At 40.3% G+C, this 15,634-nt stretch overlaps 1 protein-coding gene across 15 annotated transcripts in view; it reads right to left on the bottom strand.

The window, feature by feature from the left end:
• Positions 1–266: 266 nt before the first annotated feature.
• Positions 267–15,634, bottom strand: part of LRRFIP2 (LRR binding FLII interacting protein 2) — a 53,864-nt gene continuing 38,496 nt past the window's right edge. For 9 of the 15 annotated variants that reach the window (XM_060280595.1, XM_035128791.2, XM_060280594.1 and 6 more), the window contains 10 exons: positions 14,053–14,223; positions 11,591–11,683; positions 10,798–10,890; positions 8,583–8,684; positions 8,239–8,371; positions 7,515–7,564; positions 6,672–6,792; positions 3,312–3,391; positions 2,304–2,408; positions 267–405 (listed from right to left, as the gene is read on the bottom strand). In XM_060280595.1, coding sequence (XP_060136578.1) covers positions 295–405; positions 2,304–2,408; positions 3,312–3,391; positions 6,672–6,792; positions 7,515–7,564; positions 8,239–8,371; positions 8,583–8,684; positions 10,798–10,890; positions 11,591–11,683; positions 14,053–14,223 — 1,059 coding nt within the window. In that variant the 3' untranslated portion in view covers positions 267–294. The remainder of the gene's footprint in view (positions 406–2,303; positions 2,409–3,311; positions 3,392–6,671; positions 6,793–7,514; positions 7,565–8,238; positions 8,372–8,582; positions 8,685–10,797; positions 10,891–11,590; positions 11,684–14,052; positions 14,224–15,634) is intronic. The other 6 variants (XM_060280598.1, XM_035128798.2, XM_060280600.1 and 3 more) reach the window with 2 other exon arrangements.

The following is a 15,634-nucleotide window of genomic DNA, read 5'->3' as shown; positions in this document are numbered from 1 at the left end:
AGCACCAAGCATTATTAAAGCAGTGGAAGAAAGTTTCAATGAATACATTTGATTTCACAATTGTGAAATAACAGCATTGGGCTCCAGCAGACTCTAGAATTAAGCTGCAAAACTCATTCGCATAAAAGTTCAAAGTTTTTTTTCATCCACTCGTTACAAAATATTTGCCACTTAATTATGAAACTAAAACTCATTGAACAACTCAATGTTCAAAGTTTATGCCAAAGAAAGTCTGTATTAAAACAAGCTAGGGACAAGTTTTCAAGGAGCAGTGCAATTTTTTAAACTAACTTTCTATTGTTGAGATAGGAGTGCAGTTCTGTTTGCCTTCATTTTCTCCAACCGTTTTACTAAGTGGCTGTTGGTCATCTCCATCTCTTCTATCCTATCCAATGCTGTTCTTAACTGAAAAGAAAAAGCCAATACTTTGTAAGTGCAACAGTTTTGAGAGGACTAAAGAATTTTAAAGCAAGCCAATATAGTTTCAAAAAACAAAGGAAAAGCGAAAACTTTAGTGGAGCTTTGGTGCAGTTTAAAAACATGTTTACACAATGAAAGTCCCGATGCCATGTAGTTACTCGAAAACAACCCCTTCTACAAACAGAATTTCCACTCTGCCAGTTTGACTAAATTAGGTAATTTGAATCCAGAAAAGGGTAGGTGGGTAAACTGGATCTAAAGCAATTATGTAGAACCTGAAAGGATATCTTAACCGCAAGGAGGGGCATAGAGGTAAGTGCAGAACCTTCCATTTGCCTCATCACTTCTCCAAACTATGATTGATTATGGTATCAAACCCCAGCAGAGAGGAAAATAATAATAATAATAATAATAATAATAATAATAATAATAATAATAATAATAATAATAATAATTTATTCATAACCCAGCCACTCTGGGTGGCTTCCAACAGAAATATTAAAATACAATAATTTATTAAACATTAAAAGCTTCCCTAAACAGGGCTGCCTTCAGATGTCCTGTAAAAGTCTGGTAGTTGTTTTTCTCTTTGACATCTGGTGGGAGGGGTAAGTCCCCTAAGAAGGGAAAGGGAGCACAGGCACTTTCTCTATTAACATTGGGACACATTCCCCCAATTTCTCAATTCATTAGAGCACACACAGGTTTAAAAAAGTAATCTGTTGTGATTTTCAGTCTATAGTATTTTTTCCACCAGAGAACCTCCTAGCTATTGTTTGCTAACAAGCCATCGTACATGAGTATGCAGTAATGACATACTGATTTTGAAGCACATTTACTGATTTTGAAGCACATTCATCTTCTGATTTGTAAATGATTGGACATCTCCCATGCTAAGAAACCTCAATCCCTCAGTGCCAAATGAGCAAAGCCCTAGAAATCACTCTCTCATACTGGTAGTTAAAAGGACAGAAATCTGCTGTTCCAGCCATCTCATCCTGTAAGGTACTCTAGAATGTTGCTGCAGCCTTTATTGACCATGAAACAGCACAATCTCTGCTTCTCACACAACTAGTCAAATTGGAACACGGTGGAGGGATGGTTGCAAGCTGACACAGTACCTCATTGAGCCAGATGCACTGGTCATGGCAGGCGTTGGGAGGGGGGTTGTTAATCCAAGTCTGGAGGAGAGCTTCCCCTCAATTGTAGTGGTAAGCCCAAGTTTCTGGCTGCTTATCTGGGCATTTACTTACTAGCAAACGAGACGAGGGTACAAGAGGACAATTTCTAAACCAAGTCAATAAATCACGGCCAAAGCAGGCAAAAATGAAAGATTCAAATTGTTGTCAGACAATTAATTAAAGCTGTTTGCAAATATTAGAGGTGGAGAAATAAATAATCAGGCTCCCTTCCCATCTTGACTATATTATGTGAGGCAGAGAGAATAGAAGCTGAGCAGGTAGGAGCAGAACTGGGTGGAGTATCCTAAAAGTTTTTGATGACTGACTTGTAGAGCCAGTGGAAGGGGCAACCCATCTCTGGAAACCCATAATTCCAGTTCCAGTGCTACAGCAAGCTGCTCTCCTGACATCTCCCCACAAGGAGGAATTGAGTCCTACTTCCTACAGAACATAGGGAAGTATACTGCAACAGCAGAAGATCTCTCTATATAGTTCCTCAGTAACCTCGGTAACTTTTTTTTAATGTAACAGTCCAAAAAATCCCACATGACAATCTGTGCTCACCATTCCCGTAGAGACAGTCAACAGGAACAAAATTTTAAAGACTTAGATATAAAAATAGCCTCATCCCATCTTAAATGTCATTGCCTCCTATATTTAAATTCTAAGAACTTTTTTACACTGTGTGAAAGAGACAATTACCTCTCGCTGAAGTTTTCTCTTTTCTGCTTTGAGTTCATCTTCTACCTTTTCTGCATTCTCAGCAGCAGTTTTATATCTTACTACTTGTCCTTCAAGTCTTACAACCTAAAAGACCAAACAGGTTTAAAGCAATGATTCACTCATGTTCCTGTATACAGGGAATGCCCCCTTTATCTGTGACCTAAAAGGGCATGAAACTTGTCACCTTTACTGCCTTCCTTGAGGCAGCCAACTCACATTGTTGTATTCAAACTATCATGTCTCAGCTTCATCAGCCGACTTTTGAACAAGCCTACTTGACATCTTCATGCGAGTGAACAAGGCAGGAAGTCTTCAGTTAAACTATGGCTCCCTATTGGGTCAAACATGCCAGAATATTAAGCCAACAGCTTAATATCTTGGCTTGTTCACAGTGAAGTAATGATGGTCTGAATGTGGTCAATATTTGCTGAATAGAATAATGCTTCAAGAATCTTACAGGATACCAATGAATTTATGTGAACGGTGAGACTAGGCTCAACTCTACCAAGCACTTTTATAATAATAATTTTATTATTTGTACCCCACCCATCCATGTGGCTTGTCCCAGCCACTCTGAGCAACTTCCCACAAATATAAAAGCATCAAACATTTTTTAAAAATCACTTTTACAAGGCTGTAAAAGCATTATTTTTAAAATGTGTATCTGTTCCCCACAAATTTTCACGTGCACTATATAGCTGTGTTTTCATTTTGTTAGCTTAGAATACAAGTGGCTATTTTCTTGCAAAGTTCACACCCACCAACTCATTTATATACCAAATAGCTCTGGTCCTCTGAAAGGATGACACTCAAGTTCAGGGACAAATTCTCTATAGGAGCATGAAGCCCTCAGGATAATTTGCCACATTGGCTCTACTGTATTATGACGTGGAGACATTGTTTCTGCAGTCCATTATATAAGAGGATAATACATGTATGTGGTATCAATAAAAGTTTAGGAAATATGTATAACGAAAAGGTACCTACATTTTGTTCCAGAGTAGTTATGTCTTGTTCAGCTTTTGAAAGCTTAAACTTGAATTCACTTATTTGTCTGTTGGCATCTCCTAGACACAAGAAAATTAAGCATTTAATGTCTGTCAACTGAACATTTAAATCAAATGTCAGTGAAGATTATATTTTTCTGCTTTGGCTAAAAAAGGAAAGGAAATGTTGGGTGTACCTGTACAATTTGTTATTTGATGAAAGGATAGCACATAGTACATAAAATAGACGACTTTGAGGAGTGAATTTCCTGTGGGTTTTTATCCCTCAAAATCTAAGGAGCTCAAGAGTTGTAGCCATTCATTTTATTGAAATAAAACACAGCATCCCTGGTTAATGGGCTCTTCGTTTTTAGCATTGTGATGGGTTGGCGATTAGAAAATATAGTCAACTGGTTACATAATGATCAAGAATATTTAAAATATTAGATGTTTCCTATGGTGATGGGTTTGTCCTTGCTTGCTGAAGGGGGCTTGTGGGTGGAGTATAAACAGTCTTACGGAGGTTTGAGGGTAAACTTCTTTAAGACCTGATCTGAGAAAAGTTGTAACAGGCTACCCTTTTGTAGAAATTACTCTGGAGACTTTCTTTCCTAAATCATACCTCATCCAGCATGTGCTGTAAGTCCTGCTAAAGGATGATACTTTCAGAGAGAATGAATGGGGATGGTAGTAAAATAAATTTTACTGAGAGTAGACCCACCTTAGTTGTGTTCATCAATTTCAATAGGTCTGCTCTGAGTAAAATGTAGTTAAAAGCCACCCAAGGAGCCCTCATTGGTACTAGTTCTTAAATGAAATATTCCCTCAACTGTAGTCTTCTGTTAAACCTCCTGAACCACTGTAGATCTTCGCGCTTTAAACCCTATCTCATTTAAGGTATATCATATATCATATCATATCAGGTCCAAGTGCATTGTGGGGAGTGTGCACTAAAGTAAAATGAAAAGGGATGTTTCCTAACATGGTGAAATGATTTTGAATACAAATAAACATTTTCAAATTCAAATGGCTAGATTACACTCCAAATCTACTAAAAGTACTTAGCACTGTATAATTTCACTAGGGTCCAAAGTTTACTTCATTCAACAATTCATAGAATTGTGTTTTCATAAAATTCAACCACCTGCAATACAGAAATCTTTTGCCCCCTTGGAGCTTGAACCCACGATGCTAAGATTAAGTCTCATGTTTCACCAACTGAGCTGTACCTACTATATATGAAGAGATGGGTACAGATGACAATATACGCAACAGACATGAAAGATCTCTCTCTCTCTCTCTCTCTCTCACACACACACACACACACACACACATACATACACACCGTATGTACACATTGTAGGAAATTCACTGCCTTCTGTGGGTTTAGGGTGTCCATATATGAACAACTGCAATCTTCATATTCCTAATGTAGATAAAATGTACAGTCATACCTCGGGTTTAAGTATGCCTCGGTTTGAGTATTTTCAGTTTAAGTACTCCGCGGACCTGTCTGGAACGGATTAATCCACTTTCCATTACTTTCAATGGGAAAGTTCGCTTCAGGTTAAGTACATACTTCTGGAACCAATTACACTCATACCTCGGGTTAAGTACGCTTCAGGTTGAGTACTCCGCAGACCCGTCTGGAACAGATTAATCCACTTTCCATTATTTTCAATGGGAATGTTTGCTTCAGGTTCAGCACAGACTTCCGGAACCAATTGGGTTTGTAAACCGAGGTACCACTGTAATGTGTGATGCAGGCTTGACTTAAAAGCCATTGGAAGATGAAATTCAACTTGCATATCTCAACTGTTCAGTAATTCATTACTGACTAATAATCTCATTCTACAAAATACGTTTATATTTGCTTCTGTCTACTACATTTTGTTGAACAAAAATCCAAAAATTTTGTGGAAAATGAGGAGAGATTCTTGGTCCCACTCTTGAGCAATGGGTTCCCTGCTTGAGCCATGGGGCCACAAGCTCTGCAAACCTCTAGACCAGGGGTTGTCAACCAGGTCCCTACTGCCCACTAGTGGGCGTTTCAGGATTCTAGGTGGGCGATAGGGGGTTCTACAGCAAAAGCTGAATCCTCCTTCCATCGAGCACTGGTGGGTGGTAAGGAAATTTGACCATCAAGAAAGATGCATTAGTGGGCGGTAGGTATAAAAAGGTTGACTACCCTTTCTCTAGATGTTTCTGAAATGCTGTTCTGCACACATGCAGATCCCATATGTGTAACTGCAGAGAAACCACAAAGACTAACAGGGATTGAACTATGCTACAAACAATCTAAGTGTTCCTACTCTCATTAAATTTTCTCAAAATCTGTGTAGCAGCTTAAGCAAGAACATTAATCCAACAAATTCCAGGAATTTAAACCAAGGTCGCCTTATGCTTCTATCTACTGTTATTTTACTGTATTCTATATATTCTATGGGACATGGGTGGCGCTGTGGTCTAAGCCACAGAGCCTAGAGCAGGGGTCCCCAGACTTACCGCGCGGCGGGCTGGTGCCCGCCGCGCCGACCGCACGGTGGGCTGGAGGGTAGGGGAGTGCGCGCGCAGCGGGCCGGAGGGCGGGGGAGTGCGCGCCCGTGCGCATGCGCACACGCACACGGGCGGTAAAAAAATCACCGAAAATCGCTTGTGCGCATGCGTATGGGCCTCCCCCGACCCGGAAGTGCACCAGAAATGACCTCTTCCGGGTCGGGAGAGGCCCGTACACATGCGCACAAGCGATTTTTGGCGATTTTTTGGCGATTTTTTAGATTGTCGCTGCGCCGCGCGCCGTGAGAGCGGGCGGCGGCAGCGGGCGGCGGGGGTCGTCGCGGGCCGGATTGGAAGGCCGATTGGGCCGCATCCGGCCCGGGGGCCGTAGTTTGGGGACCCCTGGCCTAGAGCTTGCCGATCAGAAGGTCGGCGGTTCGAATCCCTGTGACGGGGTGAGCTCCCGTTGCTTGGTCCCTGCTCCTGCCCACCACCTAGCAGTTCGAAAGCACATCAAAGTGCAAGTAGATAAATAGGTACCGCTCCAGCGGGAAGGTAAACGGTGTTTCCGTGTGCTGCTCTGGTTCGCCAGAAGCTGCTTAGTCATGCTGGCCACATGACCCGGAAGCTGTCTGCAGACAAACGCCGGCTCCCTCGGCCAGTAAAGTGAGATGAGCGTCGCAACCCCAAAGTCTTTTGCAACTGGACCTAACTGTCAGGGGTCACTTTACCTTTACCTATATACTATATTTTGCTATTTATGTGGGAAGTGGCAACAGAAAAACATTCAGGCATGAATGTTCCTACCATGTGCTCTTCAAAAGTAGAAATGCCATACGGAATTGAAGGATGAAAATATACATACTCTGCATTTCAATAAACTGCAAATCTGAACCGTTTTCCAATCCCGTTAAATTAGTATTCGTGCCATAATTTCCAGAGGATTTCTGCCGTTCTTCCTCCAACTGTAATTTCATTTTTTTAATCTGAAATGAAAATATAGCATTCTGTGTGTAGTTCAATATTATATCTATTTATACCTGATAAGGTGTATTACAGTACTGGCATTTACAACCATTTTTCTTTTTATGGCCATTGTATGCTGCTCCCAGAAGCAGTTCATAGTAACTATTTTCAACCTAAAATAATGGCACAGTATGTGTCGGAACAAGGTTATTAGAATGCTACTGCTATTCCAAGAGAATAGCAACTTAGTTGTGGATATGTATGAAGGGTGGACTTCTTTAAATAATAATAGTATCACAGGTTTCCACCAGTAGCACCTTAAGTGACCAACATTCAGCAACAAGGAAATATTGAGAACAGTTTTACAATGGGGTGGAAGGAGAGAATCCTAGTGATAGACAAATGCTACAAGCACTTCTAATTTCAGGGTTGTTGTTTGCTTAAGTATATATTTTCTAGTTTAAGTATCAGGGTTTGGGGTACATAGTTCTCATGACATTAAGATTGTAACATTAATTTATTCTTTGGAGCATGAGGCAAAGCTATGGAAGTAGATGCAATCCCTGAAGTCTGCAAGAAACATTAAGCAATTCAATGTAGTGAAGTTTTTCAGTAGCAAGCAGTGTTGCTCAAGCACAGCAAGGGCCTGGTACTGTTTTCTAACTTCCCCCAAATTGAAAAGAGTCTTGAGTCTGAGCTATTCAATCACTTTTCGGTTGCAGGAAGGGGAGAGAGACTTTACCTGTGACAATAACTCTTCCTTTTCTTCTGCTAGCTTTCGTAGCCTAACATCTAAAAGAAACAAATAATTCAGTTAGAAAATTCCAATTCCTTCCATTGGAAGCTTAGCAAAACAAAAAAGGTTAAAAGGAAGAACTCTCTTGGATGAACAGAATTTCATTTGAAATTTCATCAAGAAACAGCAAGATCTGTAAGAAGAACTTCAAACAGTGTAAAATTGTGTATTAAGTTCTAAATTGAATGATACTTATTTGGAACTAAGAGACTTGCTTTCAAGAATGAAGGATTGGGCATACTACAATTGAATAGCAAATAAACTAACAATTCCATATTTGGTACTTTTCACATGCCTGCTGAAAGTATGGCAATGACTCTTTTTTAAGACATAGTGCTGTAATGTCCACTAACAAATATTCGATGGAGTATAACTGTTGCTTTTTGCACACAATTTGAATTCTGACACTTCCATATGATACTGCTTTATTTATCTTCTTAGTAAGCTATATAGGTGCATTACAATGCATCTATAAATACCATGATATCTCTGAACAGATTCCAAGACTGCTGCAACTACAGTATGTAATTCACACAGAACTAATAGTTCCATCTATTCAAAGACAAGTAAAACTCTGACTGTGGAAGGGGGCCTAAGTTACTCCTCCTTATCTATACATATTGAAAATGAAATTCAACATTCTGAAGAAAGTGGTTCTCTGTAAATTTACCTAGTGGTCCTTCTCCTGCGGATTCCAAGACCTGAGCAGCTTCTTGCGATACAACTGTTATTGAACCAACTACTGGTTCATGGTTGACATCACCATTTGGAGTGCCATCTGGGATGATAACTAATCCATGCTTCTGGAAAAACACAAGATTAACAGTCTCTAAGAGAAAGCTTACGTTTATTGGTGAACGCTTTGTTCAATAGAAGAAGCACCACTGCTCCTGTTCATGCTTTAGCTTCAGTGGAAAAGTGGCATGCTCAAGTAATGCTATGTCCCTCTCCAACACACTGACTATGGCTTCATCCAGCAGTCAACATTGCCAAGTGCTGCTACAGCTAACGTACCTCTCCTGTCTTCATTGTTTCCTTCAGGTCAGCCAGCTCATCTCTGAGCTCATCCCGCTCAATCCTAATGCAGTCAAAGTACTCTTTCTGTCTCTCTAGGGCCTGGGTGCAGGCAGGTAGCAGAAAGGAACAGCATAGAGAGAGAATGTGCGATAGGTAAGAAAGATTTCTTGCAAATAAAAGATAATTAGCTGAACAAAAAGTGAGGCAAAAAGGAGAAAAGAAAGTCGTGCACAGTCCTGTGTTTGCCACAGAAGTTCATGCTTGGCATAAATATCCACCACCACCCCGACATTACAAAAGACCTGGGAAATGCTAAAAAAATCTCAGCGATTCCATGTTACGTGCTAAACTATAAATACAATTCATGTCTATTTTCATAAAGTAACCTTAGGCTTTCTGCCTAGTGCTTGTGCCAAGCTGAATGAGTCCAACAATCCCATAGTTCCAAAAAACATTTGGATTTTGAAAGATCAGTGATAAAGCATGTTTAATTTTTGCAACCTATTCAAGCATAACACTTTGTGCAAGCAAACACAGCCAATTGTGTTGTAGGAGGATACAGTGAGCTGTACTGATTTTTTTTTTTTAAAAAAAGGATCTGGGACTTTTGGTAGCAGTCCTAGAAAACCCTATCCGTTACACTAGAGATGGGGCACTTGTGGCCCTCCAGCTCTTGCTGGATGCCTAAACAGCATGCTCAATGATCAAGGATGGAGGAAATCCAAGAACACCTAAAGGGCCATGGGCACCCATTCCTGCAATACAATACAACTTTTTCAACAGGAAACGAGCAGTGGCTTTTTATGGGAAGATATTGATATATGAAAGAAATGAACCTGTATTGTGCCTGCTCAGAGGTTAAGTTTCCTCTAGAGGGGAAAAATGGGCACTAGGCCTTCCCTCACCATGAGGAGAAGTTAATACCCAAATGAGAGATTTTTTCAGGTACTTGAATGCAGAATTTCCTATAAATTTGGGAGATCAGGATCCTGTTTGTTAGTAATCTACTTTGGATCCATTTATGGAATCTCATTTTAAAATATTTTTACATGTAGAAAAGGTAGTTCACAAGATCTGATCCATGGAAACAATCCTAGAGAGAAAATAGTGTCCAACAGACTCTAAATCTGTTTAGAGTCTGTTTAGACCCTAGCAAAATAAAAAAATTCCTTCAGTAGCACCTTAAAGGCCAACTAAGTTTATATTTTGGTATGAGCTTTCGTGTGCATGCACACTTGTTTAGACCCTGGCAGCTTTCGATTATGCTATAGGCCAGTTTTTCTACTAAAGTCGTACCTTGGTTCTCGAGCGCCTTGGTATTCATATGTTTTGGCTCCTGAATACCGAAAACCTGGAAGTAAGTGTTCGGTTTGCAAACGTTTTTGGAAGCCGAATGTCCGATACGGCTTCCGCTTGAGTGCAGGAAGCTCCTGCAGCCAACTGGAAGCTGTGCCTTGGTTTTGGAATGCTTTCGGGAGCCAAATGGGCTCCCGTAACGGATTAAGTTTGAGAACTTGGGTTACACTGTACTAACAAGTTCTAACACTTCTCAAATTTATAGTGTCAGTCTCAGAATCTCTAATACCACACAATCGTATACACCCATTTTGCATATTACTTGCATGAAGGGGTATCATGGATGTCTGCAGGGGAAGCAGGTGCTGTGAACCATGCAGATGCACAGCACCTTTTCCTACACATGACGCCTTCTTATATGATTCGTATGTGAATGGGGTACAGTTTAAATGAAATCAGTGGGTATTAAGTTACAAGTCCAATTGACTTCAATGACCTTTAACTTCTTCTGGACTAATACCTATGTGTGTGCCCAACCAAGCAAAATTGTTTTTATGCCCTATCTGAATGCTTTAGGTTTTTCTGAGGCTGTCTCAAAGCTCTATTTTTAATCAGTGCAACGAAAGGTCTAGAACAGGCCTATCATCCAAATCCAAAATAACTGTACTAGAATCTAGCTATAACACTGGAATTAAATCACTGCAGTGCTTGACTATGTTTATCTTTATGTTCTAAATCTGCTAATTCATGAAGTTTTAGGTTCAAGCTGCAGGTCTTATTTATTTACTCTCAAATATTCAGCATGAAATACTTTTATCTGCAACACCCAATTCAACACTGGAACCATCAACAATCCTGTTGCCAACTTATACCAGTCTATTCCTAATCACTCTTCACCTCAGTATTCATCTCATACCCCAATTTTTTTATCTTTCCAATTAACTGTTTCCTGGAGGTCAAACACCTCTTTGGTTATAGATTCTATTCTCTGTTGCATGCGTTGGTTCTCCTGCAGTAAACACAGGGGAAAGAATAAAAGAAAGGAAAAGACAAGTAAAGGAAATTACAAGGAGATACGAGGAAGTCAGTAAGGCAAGTCAATGAAACACAGAAGATGAAGGTTTTGTGAATAATAGTTTGGCTAAGAGGTTCTCTCCGCTTTGTTAAATAAAACAATGAATAAGATCTATATTACATCGAAGTACACCATACAGCTCACATTGATTACATTGGAACCACAAGTTTAGGCATAAATCTATGTTGCCATTCAGCTTTAAAGCAACTACTAAGCCCAACAAACCAAATTTAATTTTACTCAAACATTACTGAAAGGACTTCTGCTTAAATACTAAAACTATATTTGCTACCTAGTTCACAACAGCATAGCATAGCATACCTAAACAAAAATACTGTTTAAGCAACAGATGGACAGTACCAACTCATAGGGCTGAAAAGCTCATTGACAAAAGTCATTGATGAGCCAGACATTCAACGTGCTCCCAAACAGGGCACATGTGACACATTGCTTTTTGTCTGATGGTGTCATGACTTCTTTTGATCCCAGCACACTGCTCTAGCTCTTTATAAACCGGCATCCAAGTGCCAGAAACAGCACATGCTGCAGTCTTTCCTGAATGAAAGCATTTTAGACAACAGAAAAAGCAGATTTTATCTTGAATGCAAGTTATTTGCCAAGTATGAACATGTACCTCTATTAGTTCATCTCTCTGGCGAAGACCCTCTTTAAGTTCATCCATCTTATGCTGCAGAACGGTGCACATATGTTTCTGCCTTTCCAATTCCTGTATTAAGGAAATATAAATTAAGCAGCTGAAAAGTCCAAGCATATTATATATTAGTTAATGAAATAATGATAGGAACATTAATAGTATAATTATTTGCTATTTAATTGGGCTTATTCACAAAAATGGACTTAGCTTATATGAGTATAGATTTGTTTTAGCTGCTCTGTCTGTTCTCCAACACTACTCTCTAAGGGGTGGGCTGACTCCTGAAATAGGTGGGCTATTTCCCAAAAGTGGAAATCACAGGAGATACCAACGATTGAGGAGTGGCAAACAAAGATGATGGACTATGCTGAACTGGCAAATTTTACCTGCGGGATCCGAAACCAGGGAGAGACAAAGTTCCAGAGGGAATGGAGTAAATTTATTGACTATGTAGAGAAGAACTGTAGAAGTTTGAAGACACTAATTCTACGATGTGAACTTGTTAACTTCTACAAAAAGGAACTGCAAGATGAGACGAGCAATAAAGCTGAATGGCGGGAGGGAGGGAAGTCACAAGCTCGGCAGAGCGAAAGGATTGAGAAGGGCGAATTTAAGATGAAATGTAATTTGTTTTGTTTATTTGGAAAATTTAATAAACACTAAACCACTGAGCCTAGGGCTTGCTGATCAGAAGGTCGGCGGTTCGAATCCCTGTGATGGGGTGAGCTCCCGTTGCATGGTCCCAGCTCCTGCCAACCTAGCAGTTCGAAAGCACATCAAAATGCAAGTAGATAAATAGGAACCGCTATAGCGGGAAGGTAAACAGTGTTTCCATGTGCTGCTCTGGTTTGCCAGAAGCAGCTTTGTCATGCTGGCCACATGACCTGGAAGCTATACGCCGGCTCCCTCGGCCAATAATGCGAGATGAGCGCGCAACCCCAGAGTCGGTCACGACTGGACCTAATGGTCAGGGGTCCCTTTACCTTTTATTTAAAAAGAAGAAGAAAAGAAATAGGTGGGCTATTTTTAAATTTTATTTATTATTGGTGAATATTCTGGATCCAGAATTTTAAAAAGCAAGAGTACACACTCAGAATCTCTTTGCAGTAGAATGATCCCAAGCTTAAGAACTTAAGTGGTGCCCTGCTGGCTCAGATTAAGGCTCATGTAGGTCCCACAGTGGCCAGCCAGATCTCTTTGGAAAACCACAAATAGGCCATTTGTGACCCTACTACCTACTTGTTCCCAGTAATCAGACAGAACAACTATCAATGAAGATGTTTCATTTTGAATTATTATAGTTAATAGCCATTAACCTCTGCCTGGCATTTGTTTAATCCTTTTTGAAGCCAGAGCATCATGATTTTCTAAATTCCAATTCTTAAGAGGAAACAAGGAAGCAACTTGCCTATAGCTATGTCCACAGGCATTCTCCATTATGCTTCCTAACCAAAGGAAAGCAAAGCAAAAGCAGTGCAGTTAAGATAACTGACCAGTACAACTTATGCCTACCCTTAACTGGGAGCCTAATAACTTTCAGGAGCTAGATCAGGCATCCCCAAACTCGGACCTCTAGATGTCTTGGGACCACAACTCCCATCATCCCTGACCACTCGCACTGTTAGCTAGGGATGATGGAAGTTGTAGTCCCAAAACATCTGGAGGGCTGAGTTTGGGGATACCTGAGCTAGATGGTTTACTGGCAGATCTCAGTCTACCTCAGTCACCTCTACAGTCAAGACACCGCACTAAACAAATGGCTTGGATGCCTCTTCAAGAAGATGCTCTAGTGAGCCTGTGAAGTCTTCATCAACCTGTTGCCCTCATGATGTTTTGGAACACAGCTCCCATCTAGTCTAAAACATTTGGTGGGTATCTGGTTAGAGAAGTTTGAAGAAAGCATGATAATCAAGTTATGCACTTAGCTGCAAGTAAATCTCTTTACTGATGCAGTTACTGTGTCTTAAGCCTCTGCTTGCAGCTAAGGACCAGAGCAACTTTCAACTTTGCAGACAACTGGTTGCTGCCTTTTGAAAAGAACCTCTCATTCTGAAAACTATTGGTCAATGTAGCCAATTAGTTTAACAGAGGCCAGACTGCTGGTAATTCAAAGGAATAGAAAGTAACTAACCTAAGATTAAACAAGCAATGACCTGGATTACCCCAGGATAAGTTATTGCCTAAATAAGCCTGAAAATGGTTGAATGCAAACCAATCTATTTGTAAACTGCAGAAAAACATTCAATGGTCTTAAAAATCATTACATTTTCCTACTTGTGAGCCCATCAACAAAATTAACCTTGTAAAGTTTTCATCTTCATTAAAATTACAGAGACCAAGTTGTTTAACAAATTACAGGCGTGCAGAAACATACTCTTAAGCTTCTTAATATTTAGCTATTAATGCAAATTCGTTATTAGTAATACAGAAAATACAAATACCTTTGTCTTATCTTCATTTTCTCTGTAATATTCTGCTAACTGCTCCTCTCTTTCCTCAATGACATCCTTTAGAGTATCCACTTGATAGATTAAGTTATTTTTCTCATTATCCAGTTGGGCATTAGAAACCATTGCTTTTTTAAATTTCTCCTCAACTTCAGCAAGTGACTCCTAGATACATAATGTAAGATCTTATTAAACTTAATTTTACTCAACTTACCATATTAAACATTAGAAATACATAATACAATTTCCCTAAAATAGCAAACAGACTTATGTTTTATATTTCACGGACTCAACTATCTTTAACAGAACCCAATAATAAATCTGCAGAAGTCAAATAAATAGGTACCTATAGAAAAATGTTAATCACATAACTTATTTTTCTCTTATTCTTCTAGCAGAATGCCAGTAAGCCAAGCAATTGTTTTACACATGAAAGCCTTTAAAAAAGCATTTACAGAGAGGTAGTTGTGTTAATCTGCTCAGAAAACAGCAAAAGTCTTGTGGCACTTTAGACTAACAATGCACTTCGGCGTAAACCTTTATGGGCTAGAGCAGGGGTCCCCAGACTTACCGGGCTTCGGGCCGGTGCCCGCCGCGCTGATCGCGCGGAGGGTAGGGGAGTGCGCGCGCAGCGGGCCGGAGGGCGGGGGAGTGCGCGCCCGTGCGCATGCGCACACGGTCGGAAAAATATTGCCGAAAATCGCTTGTGCGCATGCGTATGGGCCCCCCCGACCCGGAAGTGCATCGGAAATGACCGCTTCTGGGTCGGGAGAGGCCCATACACATGCGCACAAAGGATTTTCGGCGATTTTTTCATTCAAGATGAAACGGTAACTTTAAAAAAAAGGAGTTGCTGCTAACATACTTTGGATGGCCTAGTACACAGAAGTACATAAATTTGTAAATTAAAAGACAATAGTATTTAAACAACCATCTCCAAAACTACCTGTCAAGAACCTGTGAATTTACACCGTTGATGGCAGTGAAGGAGGAGTAACGTCTAAAGATGACAGATCAGGCAAACAAACTCAAGCATTTTGACAGACTACGTTAAACGACTTCAAAGGGAAAATGGAGGCTGGATAAAAAAGCAGGAGCAGATCTACTCAAGTCCCAGATAGCATGTAGTATCTTGGAGGGGGAGATTGGGTGTTAAGCTTTCCTAGCTTCAGAGCTGTATCTTTCCAGCTACATTGCTATAAAATACGTGGGTTTGGGGGTAAGAGCATGGGAAGACTGGGGGGGCATTATTTACAACCCTGAGGCCTAAACAGCATTACAGGGCTCCTTTTGCAGGATGGTTGGAGCCCTGAACAGGAGTAACCCACTCGGGGGGTTGAGTTTGCACTTCAACATTATGCTACAGGTCTCACTGGTCATCTAACTATAAATAAGAAGTTTTTAAGGCATTAACAATGTAATTTATGGGTGAAGCACAATTATGCCCATCTGCTAGTGAAATGAAACTTGTCATTTCTCGCATCCAGCCCCTGCAGACCCAAATCTGCTTGAGGGTTTCCCAATCCACTGGGGCAGATTTTGGGGACACATGTGGTGTTGGAGGAAGGAGAGAATG

Source organism: Zootoca vivipara, chromosome 12, assembly GCF_963506605.1.
Source record: "Zootoca vivipara chromosome 12, rZooViv1.1, whole genome shotgun sequence".
Classification (NCBI taxonomy): Eukaryota; Metazoa; Chordata; class Lepidosauria; order Squamata; family Lacertidae; genus Zootoca; species Zootoca vivipara.
This window is presented reverse-complemented; position numbering and strand designations above follow the sequence as displayed.